At 36.5% G+C, this 11,534-nt stretch overlaps 1 protein-coding gene across 1 annotated transcript; it reads right to left on the minus strand.

Annotated features, from left to right (window-relative positions):
• Positions 1-3,405: 3,405 nt before the first annotated feature.
• On the minus strand, positions 3,406-8,254 carry LOC132311292 (uncharacterized). Its single transcript, XM_059809139.1, has 2 exons — positions 7,315-8,254; positions 3,406-3,690 (listed from the first exon to the last, which is right to left on the minus strand). The coding sequence occupies exon 1, from the start codon at positions 8,189-8,191 to the stop codon at positions 7,565-7,567; it is 627 nt and encodes a 208-aa protein (XP_059665122.1). The 5' UTR covers positions 8,192-8,254; the 3' UTR covers positions 3,406-3,690; positions 7,315-7,564.
• Between the last annotated feature and the right edge of the window lie 3,280 nt (positions 8,255-11,534).

Consider the following 11,534-nt stretch of genomic DNA (forward strand, 5'->3'; position numbering starts at 1 on the left):
GGATATTCGTTTGCTAGACAAAATTGTATTTATAAAAAATAGAAAAGGATTACATTGTCTAAAAAAAATTAGTTATCTAAAATGATAAACCTCTGTAGGGACCGCAATTTTAAAAGTTACAGTTCTTAACTTCACTTAAATGCGCTTTTTTGTTGGAGTGCACACGGTCTTGTTTGTTCTGGTTTCAAGGATATTTGGAACCAAACCGCTCCTTACGGTTCCAGAAAATCTGAAACCGAACCAGAACATTTGAATCATGGAACCGAACCAGACCAAACAGTGAAAAAATGGTTTGGTTCCATTCGGTTCCACGGTTCTAGTTGAATTTTTTTTCCCTTAAAATTGTATATACAACAAAAATAAAACTAAAAGCATTTACATTCCTGAATCCAAGACTAAAAATAGAGAGGGGAAAGTGGGTGAAATATGCCCAAAAACTAAACCCTAGAAATTAAAATAAGGTTAAATCCTATTGAAACTGAAAATGATGACAAATCCATAGTTGAAAACTAAGAAACTTGATTCGTTATCATTGTTAGTTGTGCTTGAGGCGCAAACACACCGTGAGACTCAGAGATCTATGAACTGAAAGTGACAGAGAAGGGGAGAGAATGTAAGAAAGGATGTCACCGACGATAACGATAAAAGATCGATGGCGATGACCGAACTTTGAAGGTTGCGTGGGAGAGATTGACAACAACTAGATCCCGCGATGATGAGAACTAAGAAGTGAATAATGCAGTGTGAGCAAAGAAAAAAAATAAGAGAGTGGAGGAATGTTGGCGCGATCCAAAAATCAAAATATTGGGAGAAACAAAAGCAAATAAAAAAAATTAGATAGTGATGAATGTTGGCTCACGTTTGATCATTGTGCCTAAATCCCTTGCAAAGTTAAGAATAGTATATAGGTATAGCTATATATATATATAACGGTTCGGTATGAGCTCGTCCGGTCCTATAGGACCCTAATCCAGGACCGAACAAAAAATTCACGGTTCCATTATTTTATAATAGTGACCAAACCAAACTGCTACGGAACCAGGCCGGATCATCTAATTCGGTGCAGTCCGGTTTGGTTTTTCGGGTTGACAGCTTTTTTGCATACCTCTATTTTTTTTACCTAACCTCTACCACTTATAAGCGCTTTATTTTTTCACCAAACATATTCAACTGCAATTATTTCAAATGAAAGTGTTTTTTAGTGGTAGAGAAGCAACCACAAACATCCACTGAATACCATATTTTCCTTCATCTTTTCAAGTTCTAATTGGACTGGTGGAGTATTTTATTTATTTAAGAAAAGTAGACTATTTATTTATATGGATCCGTGGTGGTAGATTCTCTTCCCTTGAGAATTTTTCTCCATATATATAACTTATTAAATTTATTTAGTAGTAATTTTATCTGATTAATTAGTGACAAAAATAAAAAATAAATTTAAAATCTTCGTTTGAATCTCATAACGAAATCTCGATTGATTGTGTGATTTGACCTGTTTATCACTGTACAATTCTAGTTAAGTGTTTGCAGGTTTTGTTTCTTTGTACAAAGTGTAAAAGCAACGACAAATATTCAAAATACACCGTTCGTCAATTCGCATGAGCAGGAGCTGGAGCAGGGTGACCATATTGATTCCAGCATGTTTCCCTAGTGTGGCGTGTACGCTCACAGTGATCACACCTCAACTTGCTCATCATCTTGCTTCCCTCCTTTTGGAGGATTGTTAGTTCCATTATTGTGTAGCAAGAGCAGATCTCTCAAACAATGGTACTTTTGGCTCAGACATAGCCTTCATTCTACTCTCCTCAGCCTGGATATACGAAAACACATCTCTAACAGAGGTAAGGGTTGGATACATGCCTAACACTTTTACCCTGGCATGCTTATATCTCGAATGCAGACCACCCAAGAACTTATAGATTATATTCCTTTCTACCATTGCACGGAATGCTTTAACATCAGCTAAACACACATGTATATAGTCTTGGTAGTGATCTAACTCTTCCTATTTCCCACATAGAGTGTGGTAATATGTAGCAAGAGTTTAGTCTTCCTATTTGAATCTTGAAATCTATTGCTAGAATTCATATAGTTCTGCAAAATTTCCAACCGAGGAATACGTCTCTTCCACAGCCTTCCATAGTTCTTTAGCTGTTTTCACAAACATAAATGCTTTGTTGATTTGTTGTTACATTGACTACAACAACCACGTCATAACTAATGCCTTATTTGCACTCAACTCTTTGAATTCAGGATCACTTTTCGAGGGATACATGACAACCCCTTCAATATGGTCGATCATCATATGACTAGTGATATGCATACGAAAAGATTGAGCCAACTCCATACAGTTCGTCTCATCCAACCTAGTAATCGTAATACAAAGGCCTGGATGGTGATCACTACTACCTCCCAACACTGGAGTCAAACTAGGAGAAGACCCAACTTCTCTTGAAGTCACCTCTTAGTCATACATTTTATCAAACAGTTTTTGGGTATACAATCCTAATAAACAAAAACAAAAAAACAGCAACAAAATATGTAGAGAACCACTTCTCTAACACTAACAACTGCAACTAAAAATATTAGTGGCTTCAGAGATACCACACAGTCACCACACAAACCCTAGAAAGTAACAAAGTAGACTATACAAGAATTGCGAACGACAAAGAAAAATTCGTTGCGCCACACGAACGATGAAGAAAAATCTCAAACTCTCTCATTGGAGTGATAATGCCAAAGTTAGCTCTCTTATTAGGGCAATACCAGTAGAGAATTCCCAGAGTCTTTCATGTTATAACCCAAACTGTGGGAACAATCGGGTTACTTCCTCTTATTAGTAACAACTCCTACGATAAAATATAACGGATCCTCTCCCCCACTGGTTCATCTAAACTTAGGAGAACATACAATGCTCTCTATGCAACCGGGATGATGAAAATCATGATCATCTTTTCTTCAATTGCCTTAATTCCAATAGAGTGTGGCAATTTTTTCAGCACAAATGTGGAATTTATACTGGTGAACAGGGGATATTGGCCATTGCGAATTGGATAGCAAACCTATGGTGCTCGACGTCCTAGTCCCCTAAGGGGATGGTTTATAAAATATGTTTTGCAAAAGCTTGTACTGTGTATTTCCTGTGGAGAGAGAGGAACAACTTAGGAGTACATACAATGCTCTTCTTCCCCCTACACGTTCCGTTATGAATTGAGAAAGATAGACATAGACGTTACGTTATGAATTGAGAAAGATAAAGCAGTGGCATCCTAATCCATTGGGGCTTCACAATCTTCATATGAATATGTATAAATTATAAAATCTCTCTCTCTCTATATATATATATATATGCGTGTATGTATTATATTCTTCAAACTTTTCCAACATAGCCGAGCAAGAAAAAAATTATATGCAAGAAACCTAGTAAATTTATATTCGAAATTAGAAAGGACATTTACATCCAAGCGTAAATAGCTAAAAGACTTTTCCAGCAACTTATATATGTATGTATACATGAAATCAAGAAGTAAAAGACACGTCTATATAACCATTACTGGTCATTCCATCTGCTCAACCATACAAAAAGACCCATGCAGAGTGATAGTAGTGTTGTCTTCAGGTCCAAATTTGCACCTTGTTCGGGATAATTGAAGTGAATTAACCAGAGCCTTTCCAAAGAGGCTACATAAACTGCAAATTGAAGAGCCAAGAAAACACAGAGTCATGCGAGTGAATTATACATCCCATATCATGGTAAATATCATACTCTCAAAATAAAAATAAAATAAAATACAGTTAATAGATGTAATCATAAACTCACAGGAGCATAATAGAAATAACTTATTTTTTTCCATTAAGAGCACACTAAGATTATTTAGTCCTATGACATTAGGTAATTTGGTAAACCCTCAAACCTCCAAACCCCCACCCCTCAAAAAATAATATAAGAAGAAAAAAGGCAATACAATCACAAAGAAACATTTTTCTCGCCACGAACTTCTAAAATTCAACTTGACACTCCATTTCTCAGGATCCATGCATTGTTAAAAAGTTTAGATAGTCTTGGTCAAAATGCTACAATTATTTTCAAAGAAATGCTTAAAACTAGTGTGAATGGGTTGCTAGAAATATCATTTTAGGTGAATCACTTAAATGCACCCTGGCACTTATCAGACTGACTCCTACCATGTATTGTTGGAAAGTTCTCGTCTCTTGATTCACGTCACACAACCTCGGTCAATGTGATCAGCTCTAGGGTTCTATTCCAAGTCACGTTACTCACAAAATTACAGAAGGGATGGGTTTCTCTCAAGCTTTGAGTGCAAATTAACTGATTGAGAACAAATTCGCCTGCAATTCGCAGATCCACATGGAAGGAATTGTTCCATCAATTTCAAGCATGCATAGGGGTGTTCAGATCAAGGTACTTAATACTGAACTACTCTTTCGTAAGACCATTGCTCATAATTTTTTACTAACCGCGTTATTTTTTATTACATTAAATTAATAATAAATAATTACAATAATATATTTATATGTACTCCTTGGATAGGACTTACTGACGAAAATTGGATAAAAAAATAATATGTAATACGTTAATATTATTGTATATTAGGAAGAGTAAGTACAAATATATACGCAGTGTACTCTAGAGAGGCTCTCAAAACTTTTTAAACATTGGCGCTCTCATCTGCTCCTGCTTCTGAAGCAGTTTTGACTCTTGATTAGAGACGGGAGTGGGGAAGCAGACGCTGTTATACTTTATAGGATGCCAGATAGAATAGGGGGGCACCCTGACGCAAAGGGGCTACGTAGGAGGGGGGGGTTAACGGGTAAATGTCACAGATGGTGAATCAATTTCTTCGTGAGTAGGAAGATTTTCAATTCAAAAGGATGAAATTTGAATAGCACCTCCACTCAGATAGTTGGTAAGACCGGAACGCAAGGCTTTGACAGCGGAGTCACACAAGGTCACTAACTTAGACCTAAAGGGTAGTGAATAGGTTTTGTAAAACAAATTAACTGTTTTAACTAATTTCTAATTTTTTTTATAAGTATTTTAAATAATTTTTAAATTAAAACAGAATTAACTGAAATTCAATCTTAAAGATCTAGAATCCGGTAAAAACTTTAAGCATTCCAAAGCATTTAAAGCAATAAACAGTAGACACAAGATCTTTACGTGAAAATTCAAAAAAAGAAAAAAGTCGGGACCTAGTTCAAGCAAACCAAATCCAATATCAAGAAAGAAGATTTACAACCTAGGTTGACAGACTGTTCCCCAAGAATCATTATGTTACCTCCTTGGCATAAAATACTCTACAAATTTTCTCAAAAAGTCTCCACGCAGCTCGTCTGCTCAAACCAGAGCTTTGCTCCCCACGAACCTACTTCTCTAGGGAAATCTGTCTCAACCACTCAGGTGTCAATCTGGTTGTGGATTGTACAGTAGCGATGAAATGATATTTTGAGTATGCAACAATTGATGTCACACTCACCAACTCATGCAGATGAAGAATGTAAAACAAAATGAGACGCACTCAAAACTCACAAAATCTGCTCTCAATATGGTGTTCTACGTGTATGAGAGATCTCTTTAAGTCTGCCCTAGTATCATGTATTTATAGACAGCAAAGTAGTAGAGACGGGTTAGGTTTTTGCAAAGTTTAAAACCAAGTTGGAAACTATTGTTTCGAACAGCTCGATCAATCGAGATTGACATATTGATGTCAATCGATCAACATCTCTCTAGAAGGCTTCAATCGATACCTCAATCCATCGAATTCTCCGGCAGGTTTTAACTTAAAACATGTTCATTAAGGAAGTTTCCAAAATCTTTTCCATGCAAGTTTATAGCAATTTAGGGAATCTAATTAATTCAATTAACGTAAACACCAAAACCCTAGATATGCAATTCACGAACCCTAACTGGTGAGTGCATCAGTGTGTCACTTTACCTTTACACCCTTGTAGACAAAGATTACCAATATACCCTTGAATACAACACGAATCTCATATTTGACCTAGGGAGCTAACTAACACAAACTAACTTTTGAACAGTTTCAAAACTAAATTAAAACAAAATACAGACTCAGCTTTGTTCTACAAAATTTGTCATCCTAAGTCCTAAAGGTTATAAAGGCGCATGAAGAACAGCTTGAAGGACATGATTTATGGAGAATATACAGATTAAGAGAAACATTTTTTTCTCAAGAACTCACAAACTTGTAAAATCAAGCAAGCAACTCTGTTCTACACTCGGCTCAACAAAATGCTGAGGACTCAATGGATCTTTGGCATAATGACATACTTTGCTTTAAACCAAAAAACCATATAGCTAAAAGAAACATATGCAAAGAAATGATAATGGAGACCACATGCAGAACCTGTACATTAAAACAATTAAATCAATCCAAGATTCTTCTTCTAGTCATTATATGATATTCAATTCAGAAGATTTCAGTCGTTTCACAATTCTAAACCCCAACTATTGTATTAAACTTTTTTGCTAATTATGGTAAGTGCCTGTGATTTTAATCGAAGATTTGAAACTCGATCATAATATTCAACTTCTAAAAAGTGATATAAGAATACTATTAGGGCCCGATTGTTTATCTCTTGACTTTCAATGATATCATTCATAATCTAGTAAGCATTTTAGTGTAAAACTTCCATCATCTTGAATGGAACCATAAATAAATAAAATGAACTTCACAATATCTTTTTCGCATAAGTTCATTTTTGAGGTGGCTACTATCTTCTTATTAGATGAATCCATTCAAGACGCTAAGTTCCTACATTGGAGTACTATGTAAAATTGTGAACGAATCCATTCGATTCAAGCAGACATATAAAAACTCTTAGAAATTTAAGATAATTGAATATCAGCTTCACAACAACAACAACAACAACAACAAACAAACAAACAAACAAACAAACAAAAAAGAAAAAAGAAAAAAGTGTTTACAAAAAATATCTAAAACTATATAGCAATCTCCATTGGGGAGTCCTAGGAGCATGGGAAAGAGGATTTGTGAGTCTATAAAAAACTACAACAATATATGCTATCACAAATTGACTCTGATTCAGTAAAATTTGTGTCTTGTTCACGTCCCTAGGTTTAAACCAGGCAACAATTTTTTTTTTTTGCTGATAAGTTTAAACCATGCAGTTGATATAGATGTTATTTCATAAAATTCTTTCAATTTCTACCCAAGATTTACAACTTGGATCTCTTTGAAATTTCAACTCTCATATAAAAATAAAAAATTAATACAAGTATCAAGCACCAGAAGGTCACGAAAAAAAACATACCAAAAATACTGTATAGTCCCCAAAAGGAGTCATCAATCAAAGTGTCACCATCTTCATCAACCGTAGCATCACTCTCCCTTTGCACCAACGGGCTTGAAACCAAGTCCTCCCTATTTCCAGCCGCTGCCAAACCACTCCCAATCTGCCCGTTACGCGAGGAGGCTGACGAAGAAGACGATGACCGTATCCTTGCCTGAACAAACCCATTCCTTAACATTGCATCATGAAAACTGCTCTCCTGATACTCACCCTACCCCTCCACATGAACATCCCCCGATCTCAAGTCATACCAAGGATTTTGCTCCGCCGGTAACTTGTACCGACACAAGGGACACGAATTGCTCCTACTAAGCCACGGAACGATACAATCTGGATGAAAAACATGCTTACACGGCAACTGATTCACCTCTGAATAAAATTCAAAGTCATCCATACAGATTGAGCATGAGCAGGATCTAGGGCAAGAATTGGATGAAGAAAGAGCGAGAAATTTGAGGATTGGTAGCGAATCGATGAATGATTTGGAGGTAGGGGATGACCGGTTGCTTTGGTATTCGTCGTGTTGATTGGTGATGCGATCGACGATGGAGTTCAAGTCGTGTTCGTCGTCGGAGTCGATGTAGTCGGAGGTGTGGAGTTGGTGGGTTCGGGTAGGGTTTGGAGGGTGAGAACCGTGACTTGAGATAGAAATTCGCACATGTGGACTACGGTTTCGTCCGGTAGTGGTGGAGCGGCCGTTGATGGTGATGGTGGCGCCGCCGATGGTGGTGGTGGTGACGCCGCCGTTTATGGTGGTGGTGGTGGTGGTGGTGGTGGTGGTGGTGGTGCCGCCGGTGATAGTAGTGGTGGTGGTGATGGTGGTGCCGCCTGTCGACATGTTCTGTGCCGCGAGCTTTGAAAATGTGTGTATGTGTGTGTGTGAGAGAGAGAGAGAGTAAAAAAAGTCTAATATTAAATCTAAACGGACTCGTTTTCGGTGATAACCACTTATATGGTTGTAGAGTTGCGTCAAGCATACGTTCCAAAGAAACAACAAATTGGAACAATTTTAGTAAAGTTCTAATAATAAATATAAGGGTTAACTTCACTTACACCCTTTGAGGTATGTATTAATTTTCAGGAGACCCCCCACGTTTGTAAAAATTCAATCAGATTCCTTGTCAGACATTGTCGGCTGACAAAAACAAATAAATGAATGTAATAACTAATTTACCCTTTTGTCTTTTTCCTATATACACTTGACCAAACAAAATATTTTATAACTCCTACCAAGGTTAGCTTTATCTTATGAACCAAACAGTCCGTCAATGCTAATCTTCACTCGGTCGTCGTATCTCAATAGCAAATTTAGGGTTACAAAATTGGGGTCTCTTCTTTCTTTCTTATGGTATACACTAGTGAATGAGAACTCCCATTGTGTATCTATCTATCTATCTATCTACCTTGAGTCGATGGAATAATAAATAAGGGGAAAATAGAAAAAAATATTGGTTTCAAGCGAAGTAGAGTAGCAGCTGATTTCACCAGTAAGGCATTTCGCTGTTTTTTTTTTCCTTTTCTCTTCTCTCTTCTCCTTTTCTTTTTCTTCTTCTCTAGGATCGGCAGATCATTTTTTTTTTAGAAAGAAGGGAGAGAAACAAATTTATCGACAAAAAACAAATGAAATCTTGGTGCTTCAGGGCTCTGATATAGAGCAATTGAAATCTTTTTCTCATCGGGGGTGTAAGGCAAGCGCTCCACTCTAATAGATCTCATCTGGATTACAAAACAATTTTCCAAAATCCAAATGCTTAAGTGAATCACTTAGCTTCCTGTTAACCAAATCAGTCACAGATGATATAAAAGAACCCTTCCACAATGACGCCTTGTGAACACATGAGATATAAGAAGCTTTGTGGACCAAATGAACACATGAGATAGAAAATGTCGTGACCCTGGATTTTTCAACCCAGTGTGTCCTGTGATGACCAGAACTGGATCCAGAATGCGGAAGCAAAAGATGAAACAACAGTCTCTAGAGATACAACACGTCTCTAAGACACTAATGTGACCCTCAACGAGGTCACGGAATTCAAAAGAAACAAATGCGGAAGCGGCGTTTCAAAAACGGATAAGAATGAACCTAGGGGCAAATTGATCATTTCCAACATAAAAGTGGGTGCCACAGAGCACACCATTGGAAAGACAACAAAAAATTAATCAAATTCAAAAAAAAGTTCACTTGATTTGGAGTCCGGATGAAGAAGATATGACTAATGGAAGAAGAATGGGCAAAAAGGTCAAAAGGAGCCAACCCTCGAACATCTAACCGGTTAGAAGGCCAAAAATCATGACCACAACACTGCCCAAGCACATCTAACCATTTAGATGAACCCATCTAATTGGTTAGATAAATAAAAAAATAAAAAATAAAAATAAATAAATAAAAAAAAATCAGAAGGTTCAGCAAAGAAAACTTGGCAGCAAGGGTTTTTTGTCAAAAAATAGATTTTTGAGGGCCAAGATGACATTTTCTGGAAAAACACAAAGAAGAAACCCCCCTCAAAATTGAGTTTTCTATGTAACTCTTGAGAAATTCAAAAAAAAAAAATCAATGTAAAATGTCCAAAATTCCCCTCCATGAAATCAGGTCATGAAGGTTCAAAAAGCTGCTAAATTGAAAAACAGAAAGCTGAATTTCGTGAATGATTTCCGGTACCAAGAAGACATTTTCTGGAAAAACACTAAGAAGAAACCCCCCTAAAATCATATTTTCTATTCAACCATATTGAATGAAGAAAATAAAACCACTGTGACAAGTCAAGAATGCCCCTAGATCAAATTATGCAATAAAAACGCAAAATGAGTCCATAGGAGGCTCAAATCACCAAGAATGGGATTTTGCCCGGAAACGACCATACACGCAAACTTAACTTACCTATTTGAACGCGCTGCAATGGTCCATGGTTTAAAAATACCACCGATGCAAAATCCGACCCCCCAACGGCTAAAAAGGCAAAAATGAACTAGATATGGGAAATTTGAAACTGAAATTAACAAATTATTTCAAATTACCATTTGGCCCTTGGCCACACTTCATACATGATTAATGAGACGCTATGAAAGAATAAAAATGGAATTCTCACACCCGATGCAAGCATAGTGAAGCAATAACTCAATATTTTTCAATATTCTCATAGTATTCCATGAAGTTAAAAGTTACATAGGATACGATTTACATGTCATTGGCCTTTGGCCTCATCTCATACAAGTCAAATACATTGCATAGAGTGTACTTATGTACACATTACATTAATGGAATCAAATATACACATTTTGTCAAACAAGGCTATAAGTGGTGTTTCAAGCCAACCTTTACAAGAATTAAAACCTTCAGATCTACAATCATCCAAGCAATGTTGAACATCACAAACCAAGTCTTCGTACCTGAAACAACCCCCCAGTAACTTCGGGGTGAGTAAACAAGTTTACTCGTAGAGAATGAGCATGCATCGACTCGATTTCTTTAGAGATTTTTAGACTAACATGAAACAGTTCAAAAGAATCATGCCACCTAATGTCTATGTCAAGATGAGACTCAGGGATCATCCTAAGCTACTCATGCAATTGAAATGAACTACGGCATACAAGTATACATGCTCAAGTATACTAAACAATATCAAAACATGTTATACGACATTCAAGCATACATTTCAAATATACTAAACCATATTAAAACAAATTATGCAACATCTAAGCATATCTACTCAAGTATACATTTAATATGGAAAACTCGTAAATCAAGTACACAAACACAAGTATACTAAGCCAAACAAGATATGCATAAGACAAGTATACATGGCACAAGTATATTAAATGCAATCTAAACTCATGGAGCAAGTATACAAGTTCAAGTATACTAATTAGGATTCAAATATCCAAGCAAGCATTAATTCTCAAACTACAAGTAATCCATGATTAACAATTTGAAATTAAATGCGAAAACAAATAGTGAAAAGACTAGGACATTCGGTCGCTAGACCAAGCAAGTATTTTCGGATAATTACGACCCACAAGGTACCACCTAGTGCACACTTATGACTTAGAAAACACTTGTCTTCATACTAGAGCCAAACTCTAGCCATCATATAATTTTTGTCCTCACAAGCTTTCCAAAATTAATAAGTTCAAAACTTATACAAAATCAAATGCAAGTTACCACATTCCATGCGCAAGCAAGG

This window comes from Cornus florida, unplaced genomic scaffold, assembly GCF_030987335.1.
Source record: "Cornus florida cultivar Cherokee Brave unplaced genomic scaffold, ASM3098733v1 CherokeeBrave_3.0.0_Hap2_Chr06, whole genome shotgun sequence".
In the NCBI taxonomy this organism is placed as follows: domain Eukaryota; kingdom Viridiplantae; phylum Streptophyta; class Magnoliopsida; order Cornales; family Cornaceae; genus Cornus; species Cornus florida.

What these genes read in the sequence shown, in the direction of transcription:
- LOC132311292 (XM_059809139.1), bottom strand. Translation starts at nt 8,191, where the DNA reads ATGTCGACAGGCGGCACCACCATCACCACCACCACTACTATCACCGGC.